General features: G+C 37.1%; 1 protein-coding gene across 30 annotated transcripts in view; it reads left to right on the forward strand.

Annotated features, from left to right (window-relative positions):
* LOC136833203 (nuclear factor NF-kappa-B p105 subunit-like) overlaps window positions 1-25000 on the forward strand; it is a 130608-nt gene that overhangs the window by 89835 nt on the left and 15773 nt on the right. For 11 of the 30 annotated variants that reach the window (XM_067095087.1, XM_067095071.1, XM_067095078.1 and 8 more), the window contains 14 exons: window positions 12680-12786; window positions 12962-13110; window positions 13271-13440; window positions 16674-16833; window positions 17179-17323; window positions 17435-17539; window positions 17746-17857; window positions 18109-18224; window positions 18417-18545; window positions 19125-19190; window positions 19334-19392; window positions 19739-19858; window positions 21273-21602; window positions 21767-21835. In XM_067095087.1, coding sequence (XP_066951188.1) covers window positions 12680-12786; window positions 12962-13110; window positions 13271-13440; window positions 16674-16833; window positions 17179-17323; window positions 17435-17539; window positions 17746-17857; window positions 18109-18224; window positions 18417-18545; window positions 19125-19190; window positions 19334-19392; window positions 19739-19858; window positions 21273-21602; window positions 21767-21835 — 1837 coding nt within the window. Of the gene's footprint in view, window positions 1-7487; window positions 7771-8250; window positions 8335-8492; window positions 9055-12679; window positions 12787-12961; window positions 13111-13270; window positions 13441-16673; window positions 16834-17178; window positions 17324-17434; window positions 17540-17745; window positions 17858-18108; window positions 18225-18416; window positions 18546-19124; window positions 19191-19333; window positions 19393-19738; window positions 19859-21272; window positions 21603-21766; window positions 21836-25000 lie in introns of those variants that run through there. The other 19 variants (XM_067095179.1, XM_067095250.1, XM_067095227.1 and 16 more) reach the window with 14 other exon arrangements.

Consider the following 25000-nt stretch of genomic DNA (forward strand, 5'->3'; position numbering starts at 1 on the left):
CAGCACATGCTTAGGTCATCCGATCATGTTTAATTTTTGTTTGTGTGGGGGAGGGCGTACGAGCGCGATTGGTTCGCGGGAGTGACATCTACCGTTTGGCATCTGTGGCCGCTAATGTCACATGTGTCAGAAAATCTAAAAGGAAGAATAGTGCTGCTATTTTGCTTAGGCTGCCCGCACACGGTGGGAGTCTTCCGTCTTAAACCGTCATGCTTAGGTATCAGAACAATACTAATACGCTACTTAACATTCCTGACTTGAGACAGAGATGTGGCAAAGTGCATGCCAGATCTACTCTATTTTCCCACCTTAAATGAGATTTAATGAATGAAATTGGCGCAAAGCGGCAACGCCGGAAATCTACTCCATGTTTCACGACATTTTGGACTGAATATATATCACTATTACTAATGACAACAATGATAGTAATAAATGTTCTCAAAGATGGGTTTTATCAGAGAACTATGGCAAGGTTGATACCAGCTAATTAAGTTCACTATACTTGGTTCAACTGAAAAATTTGATTAATTCAGGAGAACTAATGTAAAGTTATGTGCAACATGTGGCATCCGTGTCAGTGTGCAATGATTCAACATTCTCCAATAAAGGATGTAAACTTACTTTGGTATTCACATCTCGCAGCAAAGAACGTATTGATGTTACCGAAAATGTTGATATGCACAAAAAATCTCTCTCTCTCTCTCTCTCTCTCTCTCTCTCTCTCTCTCTCTCTCTCTCTCTCTCTCTCTCTCTCTCTCTCTCGTGGATCTCATTAACTCGCATCTATTCCGGCTTCACTTAACATGCTTTGTGAAAATCCGTTTGAAAATTTTGATGTCACTTTCATAACAGTTAACGTGAAGTTTTATCCACATATAAATATATATATATATATATATATATATATATATATATATATATATATATATATATATATATATATATATATATATATACATACGTGCATAAACACCTTTTGGGCGCAGTCTTTGTCTTAAGACAATTTTCATTGCATACCAATGCAATAAAACTTGGAGTCAAAGACAACAATCGCTGTTATGTTGTTCCATATATATATATATATATATATATATATATATATATATATATATATATATATATATATATATATATATATATATATATATATATGCTTGATGGATAAAGAAACGAAGATTAACTCTGCTCCATTGACTAGGAACACAACACCACTGCTGTTCTGTCACTTGTCGTGACCTCTTCAGAGTGTACTACATTTCCTTGTTGTTTTTGATTGAGCTGGCCTTATGCCAGCACGGGCTCTTGCTCATAGAGTAGCCCGTAAGTACATTTTCTTTGCGTACTCTTGTTTTATTACATGGTGCTGACAGAATTATAGCGTCCAAAAACATTAATAATAAATACATTTAAATACAGTACAATAAAAGTAAATGACAAAGATGATTTTGACTGAAATATAAGTTGTACAAAACTAGTACATTACAAAGAGATTTACAATAACCAAGACTTTTTCAGGTGAACGGTAGTGGAAACAAAAACCACGTGTGCTGGTTGTTTGGCAACAAACGAAAATAGGGGTGCGAGGATACGGATTACGTGGAAAGGATGAAGGGTAAGGGACTGAGAGGTGAGGGGGCGGCGATTGAGAGAAAGAGAAAGTGAGGGAGAGAGAGAGAGAGAGACGTGATTCAAGAAATGTTGTCACTATATGAGTTATTTGCTCCTCCGGTGTTGGATGATATTAGCCGCCTACAAGATGGGAGCGATCTATCTGCTTCCAGTTGGCGGTTCACGGTCTGTCTTTGTAATAAAATGCAGACCGATTCTGCTGTGATTAGTCGGTGGAGATTTTGCTCCGTACAGATGATGTTGGTATTCTCCACTAGTTCTTGAGTCGTTGGTTTTCGATTGTGATGATCGACGTAGTGTTGGTGGATGGCTCCGTTATTGCGATGTGCCTGTAGACGTCTTTTTAATGTTGTAGAAGTGTGTCCAACGTACGTGTTTTCGGAGGACTGGCACATCTCAGGGCAAGTAAAACGGTAAACGACGTTGGCACTATCTTCTTTGTTTTGGTTCTAGTTGGCGTTCCTCATTACGAGGGAAGCAGTCAAATTCGGTTTGCAGTAGATGCTAACTTGACCCCGCTCTAAGGGGGCTTTGGGCGTTATCCCTCTGTTGATTATGCTGGTAATCGCCTTCTTCTCTTCAAATCTTTCGCTATATTCAGTCCGATGATAAATTGTGATGATGTTATCATCGTCACCTGTTGTTTTGGTTTCACTATATATATATATATATATATATATATATATATATAATTTATCACATTTTATCACATACACAATTGTTCTGTGCATTAGTAGAATTACTAAGAGGACCTCATTCAAACTGGATGGTATCTAATGATACCATCCAGTTTGAATGAGGTCATACGCACACACATATACATACATACATATTTATTAAGGAGTAAATACAACGATGATAGTAGGGTGCGAGAAGAGTCGCTTGCTGAACAGGTGAAACTGGAAAGGCGGCAGGTGTGCTAAAATCTGGCAAGGGACTTGAAGTACCTGTTGAAGGCAAGGTGGGAATGTATGAAAGGTTTGCTCAGTGTAGATGGTGAATGCGAACGAAAAGAAAAAAAATTCGAAGCTGCTGACAACTGTTTGCGCAGTACATGTGACGTAAACAGAATTGAAAGGGTGAGACATTTGGAGATCTAAAGAATTGTTTCAAAGGTTAAAGCGGATGGAAGGCTGGATCAAAGTTATTTGGGATGGGTTGGCCATGTTGGCAGGAAGGAGGACGATATGTTTGTCAACAGAGTGCATAATTCGGAATCTTTAGGAGGCAGAATGACAGGAAGACCTGGAAAATGCTGGATAGATATATTGCGAGAGGAAGTGCTAGAGTGCATGCAAGTAGAGGTGAATTGCATCATGTATTTGGGATGGTCTGATGTACTACTAATGAGCCTTCCGTGCAGGTGCTAGGAGCTTCTAGCGTTGTGGAAGTTTTCTCCACGGGTTCATCCACGAACTGGCTGTTAAAGTTTGAATGAATCATCCGCTTCCCATCCGCTGTAGCACTGATTGCTCCAACTTCTGAGTACCATTTATCTGTTTGGCTTCCAGTGTTATTCATATACCCCTGATGTTGCCATGACAGTTCTTTCAGTCGTTTGTATCACTTTTGCTTACGCACGAAGAAATGGAATGTACAAATGTTATATTCTATATTGAGAATAAAGTACATTCTTTCTGGACATCACTTTAGATCACTTTCAGTGTTCTGGGAATCTCGTCATGACATAACCAAGTAATACAGCATGCAACAGTACATCCTATATTCACAGTGCGTTTTTACTGGCGGGCAAGATCAGCGCAACATCTATTTTAAGCAATAAAGCGGAACAGTATGAATACTAAATACACCCGAGGATGCAAAATTACGCCTGATATTTTGTTAACATAATCTCTGCCTCACACACACACAACGTTACGAGCGTCACTCAAACACCACTTCCGTCAAGGAAGCCGTGTATCGGGCGGATTCGGGGAGACTTCCCGCCGTTTTCGTCAGCTTAATCTTACGTCATCGTGACGTCAGTACGTTTAGTATTGAAATTCTATTCTTCGTTTAACGGTACTCGATGACTGGATGATAGTACTTATCAAAGGCAACCAAGTTTTCCAATTCATTTTGTCTTTTCCAATATCTTTTATATAGTGCAGTGATTTGTAACTTTTTCCATTAAAACAAAATTTGTTTTGTTTTGGCAACGCTGTCACTTCAGCTATTTATCTTAGTATGCAGATTTGTATTACTTATTAACGGAAATAAACGATAAATTAATTGCCTTGGTGTTCTGCCGTACCTTTCCCTTTATGAGTTTTTCAACGTCAGTGCTCATCTGTTATCAACTGTCATTTTGAAGTAAACTCCATCATTGAATTTCGTAGTAACAGTGATATAGTAAAGCTAATGTGCAGTTTTTATTTTTTTAGATCAGTTAGTATAACTATACACTGTTCTTCAGCTTTCGTTGTGCTGTATACTTAAAAAAACTACTCAAGAAGTCCGAGCGCTGAGACGGTACGTAACGTCCCTAGGGCTGGGAGTGATCGTCTCGACCCTCTGTTTTATGACCTCCAGTTTCATCACCATGGGTATACAATAAATGATAATGACATTTATCGTCTGATTTAGGCTTTATCATCGTGTTAGCGATGTATACGAACTAAAGAACTCTATTTGTTATTTGAAAAGAAATTGAAGTTTATAGAGTCAGTTCTTTGTTTTTAAGATATTTTATATGAATATGCTGACGAATGTACTAGACCAGACTCTCCTTTCTCGTGTTATGCAAACATTAGTCCCTGTCAAATTCTGTTGTGGTGAAAGTATAGGAATCTTGGCATCGCCATGGCCTACTAAAGTTACCTTTAAAACGAGTCTCTCTCTCTCTCTCTCTCTCTCTCTCTCTCTCTCTCTCTCTCTCTCTCTCTCTCTCTCTCTCTCTCTCCTCAGTAATGCTAAGCTGAAATTTACAAATCTTGAACATATTAGTCTTATGAAAACCATGCCGATTTTGGGCACATAGTATTTATGACTGAAGGTACAGTACCAAAGGTCATTGACGCCGTAGATAACATCATTAAAAAACAAAATATGTTCAAAGGTCCTGCAAATTCGGACACATTGGAAAGTGAGAGTAGTAGCTGTTATAGTCAAGATCATTGTCTCTTGCAAGCGGGACGGAGGGATGTTAGCGATGGTTGGGTAGACCCGCTTAGCGCGACTGGTGGTTGGGGGGAGAGACGGTGCGGGAGTTGGGATGGATGATGTTGGGTACGTAGTGTAAAACGGGGATTTCCCAACCGAAAGGTTTGGTGCCCTCAAAAACCAAGGTAATGAGAAGCGAAGTCTTTTCCGTACATTTGCTACGGTGAAAACAATGGCCCTCAGTGTTAGGCTGTATGTGGAAAACTATTATGTTGCCTATTTTAAGTGTGAATTTATTAAATACAAGGTGAATCGATTTAAAACGCCTGAAGCGCAACCACAAAGTAAGGCCATTGCTTCTGTATGTTTTCTTCACTAATTGGTAGAATATTGTTGTTTTCTTTTATATATTAATTCAGTTAAGCTGCTGAGAAAATATAAATTGTTCCAGACAAAGAGAAATACAAAAGGAAGACTGACGACAGAGTTCCATGACTCATAGCCCTTGTGTTCAGTGGTACTACTGCTAACAATACGCATTGGCTCGGGGTCCGATTGTACTCCTCTGAAAAACCATAGGCCTACAAGAGGACTCAACCTGAATTAAGAGTAAATACAAAAAAAACAAGAGGAGCGAAAAGAAGACTTTGTTAAATTAATAAACTAAAATTCATTCCGGCCAGAGCACCATAACTGTACATCTGGAGCCTTGGGCTATTGGGTTGTAGGGAGACCGCTGTTACCACTAAATTAAGATTGCTAGTTTTCGAATTAAGCTTTCAATTTAAGAGAAATTTATTATCAAGATATTCGCAGTGTCGTTGTCCTTACGCATCCCTAAACTCAACTTACAAAAGACATTATTTCCCTGTGTTTTACCGTTTAACGCCTAAAACTTCATACAGACATGTTTGACATATAACACTCATGCCCAAAATCGTGGAATATGTTACACTTGAATAATTAATTACTCGTCTGAATAAGGCAAATGCTTTATCTGAAGGCCATTCAGCTTACAGACATTAGTATTTTAAAGAGACTGTATGCTCTTTTGTGCGTTCCGTTGAAAATTTTGGATGAGGGAAAATGTGATATTCCCGGTTTTTGATAGGTTGTGCGTGAACTACAGTACTAATAAATGATTTACGCTCAATTGGGATCACTGATGAAGCCTTTGAGTATTTGGAAGACTACTTGTATGACAAAAACTAGTGTGTACAGATTGAAAATTCATATTCATCTTATCAAAACATTAAGAATTGGAGGAATGCCTCCAAGGAAGTGTGTTAGGTCCAATCTTGTTTCTTATATATATATGACTAGATTGTCATATGTACTGTAGGCCACTCCAGGGACAAAGTTCAAGCTGCTTACGGTTGGCACCAATTTTATTTCTCCATAAACGACATCGAGAAATAAATGAAATTAAAGCAACTAAAACTAAATGAAAATGAAGCTGAATTTATGTTGTGGAGAAGGAAAATAACGTTAAAAGCCTCGCTGACAGTTGGGTGAATGTAAATAGGCTACTGTTGTAAGTTAGTTATGAACTGATAAAATCCGCGACTTGGTGTGTGCTGCCGTACTGTAATTTTCCTGTATGTTCAAAACAATAATTTTGTAAGGGTTCTTGGACATCAACTTAAAAATATTGCTTTGTTAGAAATCTCTTGATGAGTGCTCTTTTAAAAAAAAAAAATCTTTGATTTATTGTCGTTAAGAATGAGCTGCTGCAATTCTATATCATAATCTAGCGGCATGGTTAATAAAGGGTTTCGAAACTTGGGATATGATTGCCTATGGAAAGTAGAATAATGCTTAAAATGTGTTATGACTCATCGGGCTATCAAGACTGGATGCCCAAAATATTTTTCTTTATTTTGCCGTGAAAAACAAAGCTAACGAATGGAGTCAACCAAGAATTGCTACAGATGGTATCAGGTCATCTGAGCCAAGAATTGTTTCGAATATTGTTTGCAGCCCCAGAATTGTACAATAATCTCCCACTTGATATCAAAAGGACTGAAAATACCGAGTCTTTCGAGGAGAAACTCAAGACTTGAATGTTTTCTGAGTGTTATAATGTAGCGAATTTGACTTCACAATTGCCCAAATTACTAACGAATTCGCTGGTCCCAGGGCACCCTCGGTGGAGTGGGACCGAAAAATGTCTGCTCAACGTACTGCAAATTAGTGACATGCGATCTTATAATTTTGTAAAAAATAATTACAATAACTTCTTCATTGTTTACTCTTGTATTTAGTTCGTTAATGCATTTTCCTGATTAATGGGTAATGCATGTTCCTGATTGAAGTCCTACCATTACTATTGGTATTAGCTGTTTAACAATTACCCTATATTGTTGCTGGTTTTCCAGTATCAGCAGTCGAAAGTTCTGATATAATGCTTTAGTAATGTAAGTGAGAAGTAACTAGTAGGCTTCACTAGCTTTGTAAAGATGTTTAGTATTTTAATGTGCTAGAACGTTGGTAATTTTATTTCCAAACAATGCTAAAATAAAATCGACGCGTGAACCACTGTAAACTGGCATGGGAAAACAGTTAGGTTATTATTAGTTCCCTCAATATTTCATATTTTCTTAACGTTTTAAAAGCCTCTTGTGAACTTTGCCCGCTTTGTTAGATTCAAATGAATTGCCAAAAGTTATACATGATTAGCTTTCGGGCACCATAAAGATCAGACTCATATTCGTCAAGGCTAAACCTCTATACTGCATGCGTAGAAAATCAGGATTAATAGAGTAGGAAACATGGTGTCCGTCAGATCGAAACATCGCTGTCGTTCGGGAAGTGAATATCGTTTGAGGGAGGAAGAGCACGCCTTGAGGAGTCAGATGGCGCAGGGCCTCGTCCCTAGTTCACCGTGCGGGAGGGGAATTACCAGACTGCGGGAATATCTCCAGCGTAGCTATAAAGATTACCGGAACCCTTTCAGAGTGCTCAGAAGTTCGGTGTCACCCTTAGCATTGTGATGTATTTTACCAGTGGAGAACTGAGTTACTCGGAGTGCCTTCCTATGTAAGTGTAAAAATGTGAAGCAAACGTTTTGTGTTAAAAATATGGGATTGTTGTGGCATTATGTTGTTTACGACGAGGATAACGAGTGCATAATGTCTCGTGTTTTCCTTGATCCCATTCTGGAGTACAGTAAGGACACATGTTTTTCAGTGTGCCGAGTTTTTGTTCGGTTAGTGTCTAATCATCAGGAATGTAAATCAATCTTATGTCCCAGTGCCATTTGTTTTCCCTTGACTATTTTGGTCATATTCTAATAGGAATAAGTAAACTGCGCTAATTGTAAGTACGTTTATCTTCCATAATTCGTGATCCCTGTTATCAAATTTGTAAATTACAATATTTTAAGTGTGTATTACCTCTAATAATATATATATATATATATATATATATATATATATATATATATATATATATATATATATAGTGTGTGTATGTGCAAACTTTCGTTATCTGTGGTACAGAGACTAGATACGGAGTGATAAGCTTCTATTGCAGTGTGTGCTCTTGCAGAACATACTTTTGACGAGCGGGCCTTGCTGCAACAGGTGGTTTCGTAAAATGAATGTAAGCGCTGAAAACTTTTGTCTCGAACATTGGAATTTAAAATTCAGATATAGATAAAGATAACTGAGTGATTTAAACTCTTAATATATTCCGTAGGTGGTGTAAATAATTATGTTGGTTTCAATACGAATTCGTCGTTTCTTAAGAAGTAAAAATGAGGGTTAACTCGACAAACATTATTGGAACGTAAGACGGGATTTCCCACTGCCCGAGAGCTTCAAGTAGGCGACATCTGTTTCTCGGTTTATTTTCTTGTCTTGTTGTGATTGTCATTAGACCAGACACTGTGTCTCTTGGTAAGAAACCTCCATTAAACACAAAAAGCTTGTCGTTGATAGAAAATTTGTGATTGTACTGATGGAGAAGGTGTTCAAATTACTTTGTGATTTCAAGGCCATATAGCGTTTGCCCATCCGACGGTCAATCCATGTAATGTCGCAGTGTTTAAGGTATTTTCGCTTGCCCTTGAGGTAGGATAGTCATCAGGAACATTATATTTTAATAAGGACAGGAAATACGGCAGCTGGTTGTCGTGGATGTTGCATTAATTCGCGTAGGTTCACGCAGACCTGCCAAACCCGTCAGGTAGACCTAAGCCTCACTGAATTTTTTTCCTACATGTCTGATTATCGTAGGCAAGTTGAGTGTTAAATTCACGTTAAACATTGAGGCGTTACTGTGGTAAGAATGCCTTAGGTGACACAACTGTGGCCGATCACGGTAAGCAGTGGAATTTATGGAATAGCTTTAACAACCCAATTTTGGCATTGTATGCTTTGAACCCGCCAAATTTTGATGGGTGGGCGAATGTGGCATCGTAAATGTGTGTGTACTTCATTTTCCACGAGCTTGTAAAGGCAGAAATGACTTCGAAGCAACAATTATCATGAATATCAGTACGCGCCTCATGTTAGGCCTATGTCCTACAAGTGGGCGTAGCCATTTATGATATTGAAGTTTAATTTTTTAGTTTGCCTGGAACACACTTTTGATCATTAATGAAGTTAGATCATTAAATAACTTTACCTTCGTTAGGTTAACGTTTAATATGTAAGTTAATTTAGAGGTAGTCTGCTGGTGGCCCTGATTTTTGATGACCATAAAATATGCTGAGGTGATTAGCCAATATGTAGTCTAGTAGGCCTAATGTGCTTTAATAAGGTAGCCTATTATGAAGAGTTTACAAAACTAGTATTCCAGCAATATACAGTATAGCAAATTTTGTGTAGCTCATTCAGGTTTTTTTTTTTTACTTTGTAAGCTAATGAACAAGAAAGAGACAGGCAGCCCTTTAGGCAAAAGTAAGTTTCTTATTGAGTCAGTAGATGTAAACCATGTATTCTTTGTTGTCAGCACAAGGTGCATATTATGAATTAAGTGTTATGGCCATCATTGACAAGCAAAATTTTTTTTTTTCACTACCCAGGCCACTTATGGGTATGTGTCATTAAGGTCATAGTGGGAAGGTGGTTTAGTGTGGAGAACCCAAAAATTGAGTGTTGAGCACACACTTGAGGCAGTTGAAAAAGTATTTGATTGTCATCCAGAAATTCAAAATAACTTTGGGAAAATGAAAGCTTACAAAGGGTTACTCACCAGGCTAACAAACATAGTACAACAGACCATCAGGTCCGTTTCCACATACATCTTTTTCAAGGGCAGAAGAGGAATGACATTCTTGGGTGGGCCTAATGGGGGTATTATCTACTATCAAACCTTCATATTCCTGGAATGTTTTGAACTTTCATACTTAGGTTTATCAACGTCACCGATAATGACCAGTCGGAGGTGTATCAACGTCACCGATAATGACCAGTCGGCAATACCTTGAAAGGTCTTGGAATATTTTTATATCATCAAATCAAAGGCTGTGTCGTTGTAAAATGCACTTGAAGGAAAAGATTCATGAAATAGTGAAACATGAGGAGTAAGTCAGCTTCATTCTTGATAAATCAGTTTGCACCAAGGAAAGCTCAAGTGGTCCTGTGTGTAATGTTGCAGGTTAATAGTGGGATGCCTCAGAAAATATGTATTACCTGGCCAAGAGAGTTGGAATTCAACATTTTCATTGGGTTAAAGGAAGGACAAAACAATATGTACCATAATTCATGAATGGAACAGTGACCTCGTGAGAGGTACTGTTTGCTCATTGCTTATTGTCAACTTTCATACATATTCCAGAGGGAAATCACATTGCAGATGTTGTTGTCCAACAGCCTCTTAATGCTGTCTTGTCAAGAAATTTTCTTGCACTTAATATGAAGAGGTAGAGTTATTGAGAAGGCTTTTTTGGATTGGTTTTCACTGTATACAGTAGAACCCCGGTTCTTGACGGAATCAGAACTCTGTATAATCAGATTTCAATGTGAAATGTCGAGTAAATTTTGCATCAGAGCTCGAACAGAAAATCGGAATCCGACCCAATGAACCACTTGATTTTTGTAAACAAAGTGTTTCATGTTGCAGTCAGTTGGCACTAGTTGGCATTGTTCCCAGGTGTTGTTTAAACCCCACTCAGCTGTGCTTCGAATGTTATGATCTATTTCCTTAGTTTTTGTGGCTTTTTGTTCTGTTTTTTATGAAAACATGGTTCCCATGAAATGCAGTACAGTATTGTGAGAGTAATATTCATACAGTATTCCAGTAGATTCCGTATGAAATTTGCCATAAATACTATTGTATATAAACAACGTTTGTGTTACCGTGACAGGCCACCGGGGCGCTGCTATCGTTTACATCCACTCATGACAAATTGCTGAAAGGCAAACTGCTGAGGTATCATAAGCAGTTTTTTGTAAGTTTGTGATAACAGACATAATCTGGCTTGTTTTCAGTATTTTATTAATTTACTGTAATAATTAGGCTTGTGTTTCAATGTTTTATTATTATCAACAGTTTTTGTACCTACCCAGTACAGCACAGTACCTAGCCTAGCCTATTGCACTCAGTTTCCCATAGGTAATACAGCCACATTGGATGTAGGGCAGTTTTTTTTTGTGCAGTATACATTTAAAAGTTTTAAAAGATGCATCTAATACAGTATGTTATTTAACTCTGAACTTATTTAACTGTAATTTATGTGTAATGTTATGTATAAAAAGGCAAGGTTACAGTAATAACTGGTGGTCAAGAACAGATTAATCTATTTTCAGTTATTTACGGAAAATCTCGACACTTCTTCTGGAACAGATTAGCATCAAGGTCTGGGGTTCTACTGTACTTGATTCTCCCTTGAAACTTGAATACTAGAACTTTGATTTTTTACCAATTATATTGATTTTCTACCAGTCGACATATAACTGAATGAGTTGAAAAATGTATTTCTGCATCTAAATGTTATCCTAATCGGTCCTGGTCGTTTCGGCCGTAAGTCACTTTAGGCCGTAAGACGTTATGTTTATGGTATTTACCGTTATTATTTCATGTTTTACGTACATCCCCAAAGGGCTGGTACTAAACACAGCGCCCATTTTGCACGTAAACGTGCTTACGGCCGAAATGACATGGCCGAAACGACCCGAATGCATCCTAATACTGTACAGCGTGTAGTTTTATGGTGAAGTAATAATACCTGTGATTTTTGCTGAAAATATACTACTGTAATATATATTGTGATATAGATATGTTAGTAACCTGATCACAAATGAGATTGAAATGTAGCCATCTTTGAATGAAAGGGGGTATTTTGTTAATCTTTTAAATGTCTGGTTGCCAAATGGGTACTGAGGTATAAGATAACATTGAATATGACAGCTTGTGACATAAGTGTTAATTTAGTGTAGGAATGCCAAAGATCGGGCAAAGATATTAAGATACCTTGTGATTGGTAGAATTGGCTTGCTTCCAAAAGCAGCTTCATGAGAAAGTGATGCCACATTTTTGACCGTTAATGATATTTGATTCAATATTTTATTTGAGTGTGGACTTCAAAATGATGATTAAAGATAACTACTGTAGTAGGAAACATAACTATATTTGTTCAAAACATTGGATACTGGATTAAAGAGATATAACTTTTAAAATAATTCTCTAGTTCTACAGTATGTTATTATTGAGTTTGCAAGGTCTAAGTTTACTTCCACAATACATCATAGAAGATAATGAAGTGTTTCCTGTTTTGTTTTCAATTTCATTATTGAACTCTCATTGGGATAATTGATAAAATTCTCGCAATGGATCAGTAGATGCTGAATATAACATCTGAATACAGGCACAAATTTTTTCTGTTGCAATATTATTTCTTTTTGAGGTGTACAATAATGCAGTTTGATAACCTAAATTTGTTTGAGGTGATGGAAGCTTTTGTGACAGGCATGTGCATTGATGTTGTATTTTATGTTTTCAGTAAAGGAGGGATGAGTTCCCCATACAGTGGAGAGAGCGCTTCTCCATATTCTGATGGTGTTCCATCCCCGCCAACTGTTGTTGCTGCATATAATCGTCCCTATGAAGGTAAGAAGGCACTAAGCCATCTTGACGAGGTAAAAGTTAACCAGAGATGTTTGCTGCTTTAATAAGGACAGAGATTTTTTTTTTTTTTTTTTTTTTTTGCTGCTATATAAATCAATTGAAAATACACTGAGATATTTTATTTTTGCTTCATTATTGTTTTTCTATTATGTTCTAGTGGTTCACTATGATGGGCCATACATCCAAATACTCAAACAACCACAGTCGAAGTTTCGATTCCGCTACAAGAGTGAGATGGTTGGAACCCATGGGCAGCTGAAAGCTGATTGCTCAGACAAAAATAAAGCTGCATTTCCAACTGTAAAGGTGTGTTAGTTTTTATGATCCAGAGTTAGCATGAAAATATGTCATGTAGTATAATCAGATGCTATAGGGAACCAACAAATTCCTAAGGTAAAGTTCATGCACATATAGAACTTGTAAAGCTATGTAACTGTTAGTGCATGTTTGCTTCTCTTCTCCAAAGCTGGCCAAATGGAACAGTGGACCAGCAGTCATACGCCTCATGTTGTACACAGCGGAGGAGAATGTGAATCAGCGCAAACGGCATGTCCATGAGTTATCCGGAAAAAATTGTGACAAAGAAACTGGAATATGCGAAGTGGTTGTGGATGAAAAATGTGACTATACAGCTCAGTAAGTCTTATCGCTGATTGTATGAATGTTGTTTCTTTATTTTGTTCTTGAGTTATAGAAATGACAAATATGTCATTTGGCATAAAAGGTTTGCATTTTAAATGCAAGAACTATTCATGGTGAAAATTCTGTTCTTTACTGTACTTAAAAATGACATATTGCAATACACTCCTTGAACATCTGAATTTGCCCTTAATCCCACTAGCCCGAACAACTCTCAGTTACCAATCCTACTAGCCCAAACAACTCTCAATTACCAATCCCACTAGTGGGGATTTTAACAGCCAGTGTTACCAACGCTGCAGGTAAAATCTTCTCACTTGAGCTACCATAACGAACGGTTGGCAACGCTGACACAGGTGTGCGCCGACACACCCCATTTTCGTCAATTGTTTTTTGTTCACGCCTCTGGAAGGTTGTTTCCTTCTGCAGTGCGAGGTTTTAATCCTATTGCCCAACTTCTTATTGTATTTTGGACTTCTGGTGAAGACCTGGATTGTATTTAATGGTTTTTCACCTGGATTTTCTGGATATCATTGACGTGGAATGTCTTTTGGATTTGGACTCACTGGTTCCCGGTCTTGATTGTTCATCATGGACTTTTTTACCTTCTACTACTGCTCCATCGGTTTTGATGTCGACCTCGACTGCCCCTACGACGGTGGGCGCTGGCACTCATCGCTGCTGCTTCTTGCAAGAGACGGATGAGTACCTTGAGACACAATAGACATTCTATCAGGTATGTATGAAGGTTAAGTGTGATATGCAGACTCATTGCGATGAATGTTCCGATTGGAAGGCACAAGAGATGGAGGATTACGTTCGTCATCGTAAGTCTTTGGCTAGTGAGGGCGGAACGTCGGTCAGATTCTTCATTGCCTCGAGTATCTCAGGCGTCTGCTACAGATTAGTTGATGGATTTAGCGAGTTCAGAGGTAGTCAAACAGATAGAGGATAGGAGTGCAAGTAGTATGGAAAATTTAATAGCTAGTCTTTTCAACATTTCTCATATAAGGATAGTAGTAGTAGTGTTAGGATGTCTAATCCTTCTTCCTTTTCAGCTCCCCTGCTTGTTCTAGAACCAGCCCTAATGGGTGCTGAGGGTAATGGAGAACTGCAAGGCCTCCGAGTGGGTAGGTTCTCCAGCCTCCTTGGCGCTGAGCAGTCAGTGTAGGATCCCCACCCCCTTGTAGTATTGATAAATTTAATGTTGATAATGTTAGTCAGGATCAGGATCTAGGTGTGATAATGGAAGATAGGTCTGGGTTAGGTAGTGAGGAAAAGGTAGTAGAGGTACAGAGTCATTCTCCTGGATGGGTTCCAGTTTCGTGTTCGAGTGTGTGTGTGTGTTTTTTTTTTTTTTTTTTTTTTTTGCCCCGGCAAAAGTTTCGCGTTCATCGCTTCCTCTCGGTCTGGCTCAAAGTCTCAAGTCAATGCTTCCAGTTCTGGTGGTGCAGAATCCTTCTGCTCTTAACTCCTAATTCACTTCCGACTGTTTCTGAATCTTCTACTATAGTTTCCCCCCTTCTCTGTGTTTTTCTACTCCTCCATCTAGTAAGGCGGATTCTGGTGTGTCCTTTCAGCTTCTAAAAGTAGTTTGTGGGACCTGCAATTGGATGTGGGGGAATAGAAGGCGGATTTGCTGGGTCTTTCAAACGGGTACAGACCTATGGTGAGAGGTTACTTTTATTTTAGTGGTTTCTCTAACATTAGAAAGTATGTGACACAGCAGTGTCCAGAATTCATGTCGGATATGTTTCAGGATTATCAAGGGGGGCCGGATTTGGTGTACCTTCTGTCCTTTAGTTCTAAGTTTTCTTCTGGGTTATCTGTCGCTTCATCTCCTGTTCCCACATTCTGTGTTTCTCGTTTTTCAGTCTCCTCTTCGGTCTCGTCGTCTTCTGCTCCGGCCTTTTCTATGGCTTCCGCATCTTCCGTTTTCCCTCCTTCGACTCTTGGCTTTTCCTCTTCTCAGGTAACCTTTTTTATGTGTCTGCTATTCCTCTGTCTCCCGCTTTTCCTTCCTCAGTACAGTTGGGTTATCTGTCGCTTCATTTCCTGCTCTCACATTCTCTGCTGCTCCTTTTCAGTCTTCTCTTCAGCCTCTTCTTCTTCTGCTCCGGTCTTTCTTGTGGCTTCCGTATCTTCCGTTTTCCCTCCTTCTTTGACTTTTGGCTTTCCTCTTCTCAGGTAACTTTTTTTATGCATCTGCTAATCCTCTGTCTCCCGCCTTTCCTTCCTCAGTACAGTCTTCTCTGGTAGGAGGAGCTTCTGGACAGGTGAAAAATGCAGTTTTGGCAGAATTTGGCCACAGGCGTTTCATGTTCCATCCCTTCGGGTATGCGCAACCCCTTGCTTCGGCTTCAAGTGGCTGTTCCGGTAGTACAGTAAACCCCCCGTATTCGCGTTCTCATGGTTTGCGGACTCGCGCATTCACGGGTTTCTCTGTGGAACATATCTAGCCATTTTTCGCGGAAAATTCACCCATTCGTGATATTTTTCACTGAGAAATATTCACTAATTACTGTATTTTCATATAATTTTCATGAATAAATGCACTTTTTGTGATAAAACTGTTAAAATACTCAGGTATAAGCAGTTTTACAGGGTTTTTCTTGGTTTAAGCTTTAAAAGGGGCAGTTCTAGGTGTTTTTAGAGGGGTTTTAAGCATTCACGAATTTGACCTATTCGCGTGTGGGGGTGCGGGACGCATCCCCTGCGAATACGGGGGGTTCACTGTATCAGGTATTTCACAGGGTTTGCCTGTCGCTTCCAGTTCGGGTTTGCGCTCTACGGTTTTGGCAGGGCTTGTGGTACCTTCTTCGAGTGGTCCACTGCTTTGATCGCCTGCATTTTCCGCGGCGGTAACTCTGAGGGTAGCTTCTACTTCTTTTATTCTCCCTCCTCCTCCTTCATCTTTTATCGTCCCGCCGCAAGTGGTTTCATTTGTGCATCCTCCCCCAGGGTTTAGCAATGTGGGTTTGGATACTCTCACTCGTCTTCCCCTTGATAATATTGGGGAATCGGCTCAGGGTTTCTCGGTTCAGCCTTCTCTTCCTGGTGGGTTCAACTACACGGATTCAGCTCCGGGATGGGTAATTGAGAGTTGTTTGGGCTAGTGGGATTAAGAGTGAATTCAGGTGTTCAGGTATTACAATATTAGTTTTATTATGAAAACTTCATTTTTGTATAATTTGGAAATTTTAACAGTAGGATTTATGTATTTCCTTTAGGTTTCAGAATTTGGGCATTATTCACATAGCTAAGCGAGACACACGAGAAATCATCATGAGGCGGAAAAGAGAAGAACTAGTGGCTCACTTACGACTCAGAAAACCTCAGCATTCCGTGGAAGAAATTTGTAGAAGCATTACCCAAGCTGATCTTAAAAGAGTAGGTTGTCTTGTATCTGGAGTAGTTTAAATATTTGGAAGAGCTGATTGCTGTATACTTATAAAAGTGGTTGGTGTTTTTATGTTAAATATTTTTTTAATGATTAGAAAAGTATATATACTTGCACTGTTGTTGTTGTATATATATACTTACCAGAGTATATTCTCTGATGTTGAATATTATTTGAATCATTAGAACCATTCATTGCATAATTTCTTGGCTACTTTTTTATAGCTCTTCATGGCTCAGGTGTTGACACAGTAAGAAAGATCTCACTTCTCTTTTATTTTATATATTATTTAGCTGTTGCTGACATTTAATTTGAATGAAAAATTTTTCTTGCAGATTGATGAGGAAGCAGATGAAGAAGCAAAGAGTATGGACCTTAACAAGGTTACTCTGAGATTCCAAGCATACCAGTATGATAAGAATATTGAAAGATACAGACCCATTACACTTCCAGTGGACTCAGACATTGTTTACAATCTCAGTAAGTCTAATTTATCTTTGGAGTGCATATAACAAATATTAAATACCCTACATTGCTAGTGTCTTGAGTACAAAGGGGTGTATTTAACTTACATTGTATTTTTCCTTATAGAGAATGCAACAACTGGGGAGCTGAAGATTGTTCGTATGTCTGCCTGCTCAGCACCATGTACTGGAGGAACTGAAATTTGGTTGCTGGTTGAAAAAGTTAGAAGAAGTTAGTATTGAATAACTTAGTTTTTAAGTTTATTTTCGTTTGCAAAGTACAATTAATTGATTTACGTACAGATTATGTTGAGCAGAGTTTATGAATAAGGTAGTTCATTTGAATGTTACAAAATGTTTGACATAGACTTTTAAAATTAAATTTTCTTTGTAATATGTGGTAAATATTGTATTAATTTATTTTCCCTTTTTCAATAGACAATGTGCAAGTCAAATTCTTTGAGCTGGACAATAATGACCGGGAAGTTTGGACAGCATATGGAGAATTTTCAGATTCTGATGTTCATCATCAGTATGCCATAGTCTTCAGGTACTATCTCTCTCTCATATCAGTTGTCAGTGTCACTTAGCTGCCCAACTAATTGAACTTACCCTACTCCAGTTTTCACTTTTTATTTAAGAACAAAACCTTTGGCTGGCCCTACAAAAATTTTTACATGGTAATTGTGTTTGTAACAATCTGTAATAATAGTAATATGTCATAGCTTTTCATTTCTTTTGCAATACTGTTAAGGCGTTGCCATGTGTTTTATAATTATTATTTTTTTTGCCTTGCTATAGGACACCAAGATACAGATTTACAAACTTGAACACAGCTGTTAGAGTGAAAGTTCAGCTTGAGCGTCCCACTGACAGAGATACAAGTGAACCTTTGGATTTCACCTACATGCCAGACAGTATGTGCTTTAATTTTTTGGTATCTTAGATGAAGCTGGCTTTTATTTTTTCCATGTTATAATAGTAAGAAGTCTCACAATTGTAATTCTTTTGTTATTACATTACACATTAAAGCCATTGTGTATTTTTTCTCTTTTTACGTTAAGCTAAGATTCATAGGAAGTATTATTTCATTCCTCCAAACTTTGCAGGCCTTAAACGATCAAGAATACATTTAGAGACTGCTCTTGAGGAAGGAAAGGGAAGTTACAATGATCCACCCTCCAAGAGATTCAATTTTAATCCATATGACTCTCAAGCTATAGATCTGAGTAACAACAGTAAGTACAGTGTGCAAGATTTTTGTTTTCTTGTGAAATATTTGGATTTTATAAAATTTACTGGGTATTGCCAAGTTTTGAAATTTTTGGAATCAGTTGTATTAGGTTTGGCTAGTTACAGTATTTAGTTTTGCCATTCACTAGTAATGTCTAACAGATAATGGTGTGAAAGCCTTGTAAATGCATATACTGTTACAATTTTTAAAAAGATTTTGAAATGTAACAAGGCTAGGAGTCCAGTTTTCATCTTGTTTTAAATGAGAGGTGTGTGTCCCTATCTTTAAACTTGACAAGATGAGTTTCATGCATATAGTTTTCATCCAGTCTGGTATTTTTTTCAAGGATATGTTCATCCAGTCTGGTATTTACAAGTCTGTAACAAACGTTCCTTGTCGCAAAATGAAAATATTTTAAATTAATATTTGGATGACTGATATTTAAGAAAGATAGCATATTCTGATATGTGTGCAAATGTGAACACCATGTAACCTTGTTGAATCTGATATTTTCTTGTTCATTATTGAATTGTTGAAAATATTAATTGCATAGTATAATTGGTGGTCTGAATTTTTTTCCCAGAGTGTAATGGACGGGGGCAAGAAGACAGCATGCCAACTCCTGACATTCTCGAGTTTCTTGCTGGAGGCAAGTTTTATCAATTTAGCTTGTTAATTTAGCATATAAATTCATGTATGTCTGTATATAAACTGAGAATTTATCAAGTTAAACTTTGTGTCATATTGTATAGAAAACCATTGTATTTCTAAGAAGAATTTTTACCATTACAGAATTAGGGGGAAATGCAAATTTTAACATAGAAGGGCAGAATCAGTCTCCACAACATATGGTATGTATTATTAATTGAAAAATACAGTAATTCATTGTAGTGAAACGTATTTTAGCTAATCATTTATCTGCAGTCTGTTAATTTGATTTTGTGATTACATAGTTTTTTTTATGAACAAGTTTCTGTGTGCATAATTTAATAGTTTAAACTTTACCTTCTGGAACAAAGTTTAAATTTTACTTTCTGAAACTTGCAGTTGATGTAACCATTAAAATGTTTTTATTTTCTTCTTGTATGTTGGTTTATTAAAGCCACATACGGATACTTTTTATAAATTCTTAAAAAAAAGTGACTTGTAAGAAATTACTTGCAGTGATTTACTTGCAGATACTTTCTTGTTTTGTAGGTACCATCTCCTGTGAATTCAATAGACTCCAGCAGCCAGGGTCTTTACTCTCCGATGCACCCTGGATCTACAGGAACACCTAATACAGAATATATAACCTTAGGGAATTCCCAGCTTCAGGTATTGAAAAAATTGCAATCAGTATTTTCTTATGTATAAAACTGGTTGACTTGTCTGCAGAATTGAAACCTTTTCAAGATGGAGTATTGTAGAGTCTTGATCATAGAGCCTAGGGTCTTTTGAGTTGTTCATTAAAATTTTAAGGCCTGATATATGGCAGATTATTTTTTTTTTGTTTTTTTTACTTTCAAATACAGCAGCCCTTCAGTATTCCAGACCTCAGTTTAACCCTGACAGGGCAGGCTAAATATATATAAAGCACACCCGCCGACCGGGCAAACTTTAGGGTTAGCCAATTTAAGAAAAAACACATCAATGGAAAAAGGAAGATATGCAAATGCACATGGTGTAAGAAAAAAAATTCTAAAAATTTTTCTGTACCTTCCATGGGGCCTCTTTTCCAAGATGCTTGTAAAAATATGATAATTTTACAAAGTTATACATGCTTTTTTTTTCTAATTTATTTTATTTTATTATGTAAAATTATGATTACAGCTTACACAGTATCATAACAGATAGAACTAAAATCAGTAATAAATTCTGAGTATATTTATTGTAAAATATTTTCGAGATTTACTGAGATGGGGAGATGCAATACCTTTTTGTGAGGTATACATGATTTTTCTAATATTTCTTTGCAAAATTACAATTATAGCTGACATACTATCATAAAAGATAAGAATTAAAACCAACAGCAGTCCCTGGGTATATTTATGAGCAAAATAATAAATAAATAAATAAGACGTCCTGGGATAGAGAGGGGCAATACATTCCCCCATCAAGTCTCAAGTCACACTGCTCCACCTCTGTCCTGTACTGAGCTACTACAGTTGCCATAAGTCATTTATGGCCCATTGAAGTGAGATGAACATCTTTCCCGCTAAATTCTTCCAAACCGTGTGGCACGTAATATTAATACTCATATGAGTTAGCCCAGCATTCACTCAGAACCTGTTATGATCATGTCCGTCCAGTAAGGGTTAATAGAATTTGATACTTGTCTCCTACGTCATTATGATTTTTTTAACCAGGCTTTGGTTAGGTGAAACATTTTGCAGAGTAAAATGCTATGATAAAAGTACAGATTAGCTTGGTCTAGATTTTGGTTATATGAAAGCATTTAACTGGGCATCAAGCCAAAAATCTTCATTTTTATAGGTTTGGCCACCATACACTGGAGATCATATAAAATTACTGTTGGCTGTTGGATATCTTGAATGTTCAAGTGTAAGCTGTACTTTTGGTCTTTTACTAGTTTTTCAGATTTTTATGCTCAACAGAAGGTCAGATCCCTAAAGCATATAATCAGAAAGGACATATTGAGGAAATATAGATGTTCTTCCAGTCTTTAAGTTTTTGTGGTGTCAGAAGAGCTTACTTGGGTTGTGTATTAATAATTTTTTTTTTATATCAGGTTCCATCACCTGTCCATCAAATGTCAACCTCTCCTCAGTATGGAATGATGTCCCCTGGTGATAACTCAGTTGGCTCTCCTCCATATCAAGGTGGAGCTGATAATGGAGGGGGTATGACACCTCAGTTCACAGATTCTCAGTACAACTCTCCTTCTCCTGGTATGATGGTACCTTCCCCTTCATATCAAGAGAACACAATTCAGGTGGTTAATCAACAGTACATTCAACAGCAGCAAGTACAACAACATCAACAGTTACAGTTGCAGCAGCATCAACAACAACAACAAAATCAACAAATTCAGAAGCAGGATATGGGATTTCAACATTTGGTTAGTAAACAGTTGAGTGTAAATTATTTATTTATTTATTTTATTATTTTTTTTCCATTTTTTTTTTATTTTACAGCTGCTATTCATACTTAGGAAAATGTCTCAGCATGACATTTTAGATTTAAGTGCACAGTAACTTTTACTAACGCATGACTTATTTTCAGATACAGGGAACTGGCGACACCGTACTTGTTCAGCAACAGACTCTGTCCATGCAGCCTTCTCAGCAAGTGGTAGGTGGTGTGTTTTTGAGCAACTGTTTTATCAGAAAATAGTGACAGTTTGAAGCAGATTAGGATTGAGAATTTTGTTTCTGGTGGCTTATTTTCAACATAAGCATTTCCCGAAGAATAGGTGAATAAGGAGAAGAATAACAGTGGTTGCAACTACATTCATCCTGCATTAAGGCTGGAAATTTCCACAACTTACACAAAACTTACACAAAAAGTTCATCAGCATCTGCCTCATATATTTACACTAAAGGCTTATCAGCATCTGCCTCACAGTTACACTAAAGGCTTATCAGCATCTGCTTCATATACTTGGGCTTAAGGCTCATCAGCATCTGCCTCATATACTTAAGCAAAAGGCTCATTAGCATCTGCCTCATACGCTTAGGTGAAAGGCTTATCAGCATCTGCCTTATATAAATACTTAGGCAAAAGGCTCATCAGCATTTGCCTCATATATGTATTTAGGTGAAAGGCTCAGCAGCATCTGCCTGATATACTTAGGCAAAAGGCTTATCAGCATTTGCCTCATACTTACACTAAAGGCTCATCAGCAACTGCCTCATATACTTAGGCAAAAGGTTCATTGGCATATGCCTCATACTTACGTAAAAGGTTCATCAGCAACACATATCCCCTCCACACAGACAGTGCCATTTCTCTCTTATTTTACATGTCGTTTTGCATTTCCTAGATGGCAATGCCCATCGTTTCTGTATCTTTGTCAAAACGTCTATTCTACACTTGCTAGGTCCACCTCTCTCATAACATAAAGTATAGACTCTTCAGCAACCTACTGTACTCCATTCTTTCTATACTACCTAACCATTTTGAAATAATTATTTATACTTTTTTTTTTTTTTCTCCATATATCCACCTTCCTCTCTTTGTCATTTCTTCCTTTACTCTGTGTATTACACAAACATTTCGTCTTGACAGCTTGAGTCTTGTCACTTTCATTTGCATTCACCATCCCCATTTCACTTCCATAAGTGAGAGTTGGCTTAACTGTCTAGTCATGCATTCCTTCCTTTGGCATCCAAAGATACACTAAGTCTCTTTTTAGGCTTTTGCAGACATCCTGCTACCATCCTTGCTTTACCTACTCTGTGGCTCACCTCACTTTCTTTCTCAATAATCTGTGACTCAGTATTACTACAAGAAATTTGCCAGGACACAACTGTTAAGTTTTCACATTTTCCAGTAGCTATTACAGAATGACAGTCAGGAAATGTTATTGGGGAGTTGATAAAGGTTATATCCAAATATGTTATAGACACCAGTAACGAAAACAGCTTCAAAAATAAAATTAACATACTCAAATCATTTTCAGAACTCTTTATTGTTATATATGAAAAATGAAATCGGGCTAATACTGACTTCTTTATCGGAATGTGTCAGTTTGTGATGCAAAACAGATGACAGGCATCAGGTCACCATCCAAATACTGTATACTGTAAATTATTGAATTAATATCAAGTTTTTAAATTATATAAGGAAATCACAATAAAATGTTTATTTCCAATTTATCCATTTACAGTATTTGTGTTTTAAATGACTGCAAATCATCAGATACAATTTAGATTTCAATTACTAAACACAAACCTTTCAGGGCAGCTATATGTGGATTAAGTATTCCAACTCCTTTGTCTGATTAAACCATCTATCAAGAAAACAATACCAATGATATGAATAAATTTACAGATGGTACAACATTTTCAAGTGGAAGATGCAGACCTCTGATTTACAGCAACCCAATCTTTATTCAGTCATATGTACGTAGGGTTTGGTAATCAAATGCTCCATTAGTATTGATTAGTCCAATGCCTTGTTTCACTTGTGGGAGTAGTAGGTTACCTGTCAATTGTACAGTGCCTAGTAGAATTGGCAGCTGATGCATGATTTAACAAAATTATTGTGAATGTTTTGCTCACCAGGCAATGATGACGTAAACAAGAAATGTGTCTAATATAAAACGGCTCCTTGTAATACATAATTCTCTCCCCACCCCAATAAAAAAAGTGATGCTGTTGTTAGAATTCCCAGGATTTTGTGCAGTAAGCCTTAATGTGAATAGTATGAGGTACCTGATTATTTGGAAAGTAAAATTACAGGGTATTTAGGTTTCTTGTTATCAGCATTTCACAGTGGGGGATATGGACAACCAGTTGGACGTCAGCACGAACACAAACATGTTTTATTTTATTGTCCAATTTTCATTCTACAGTAAATATCAAGTTATGCTAACCAACCCCTTGAGAAAACTCAAGAGTTTAAACATTTTTAGTTAATCCAATCATTAAATTTTTTAAGGCAATGTGATTTAGGAATAAGCTCTGAGTTATTTATTGAGAGCAAACTCCTTTTAACCAGTCCTTAGGGAGTTGATAATGTAAAATCATTGGACTTTTTGCCCTATGTGCAGTAACAATTGAGGCGTTCACAATATTAAGGGTCTTCAAGGGCTGATTAAAAAAAAAAAATTGTGAAAAAAAAAAGTTTGAAAATTGGCAATTTTCAAACACACATATCTCGGCAATTTATGAACGGATTTTAAAAATTTTTGTTGCATTTGAAAGGTAATCGTATCTACTTTAGGACCTCATTATTGTTTTTGGCTAAATCCTTTATGACTGCCTCATTTTTAATAACAGTGCTTAGGGAATCAAAGGGTGTTTTTACGGATATGGACAAAAAAGTACAAAATACGTATTTTAAACATAACTAAATGTAATAAATACTTAAAATTAAACATTTTATGAAATGTTACTTACCTAGGCATATATTTACATAGGCACAGGGGTAGGTAATGGATGAAAATGTAATAAAACGCTAATATTATTATTATACAGTATACATATTTATTAAAATCCTATTCTTTTAATATGAACGACAGAAAGTAATAATATTGAACTATAATGAGCGGCACTGTTATGTATATAGTGAAAAAATAAGCTTTTGTAAGGGGCACTATTATGTGTATAGTGAAAAAATAAGCTTTTGTAAGGGGCACTTTTATGTATATATTTTTTGTTAAAAAAATCTTTCCCCTATCTCTCGTGCAGTTCACCACCCTTTGTTAGATAATGGGATTTTCGACCATTTTAGAGTCTACATATGCAGGTATGCTTTTCCACGGGAAAAGTAGGATATTTTTAGAAGACTTTG

This window comes from Macrobrachium rosenbergii, chromosome 4 (genome assembly GCF_040412425.1).
Source record: "Macrobrachium rosenbergii isolate ZJJX-2024 chromosome 4, ASM4041242v1, whole genome shotgun sequence".
NCBI lineage: Eukaryota > Metazoa > Arthropoda > Malacostraca > Decapoda > Palaemonidae > Macrobrachium > Macrobrachium rosenbergii.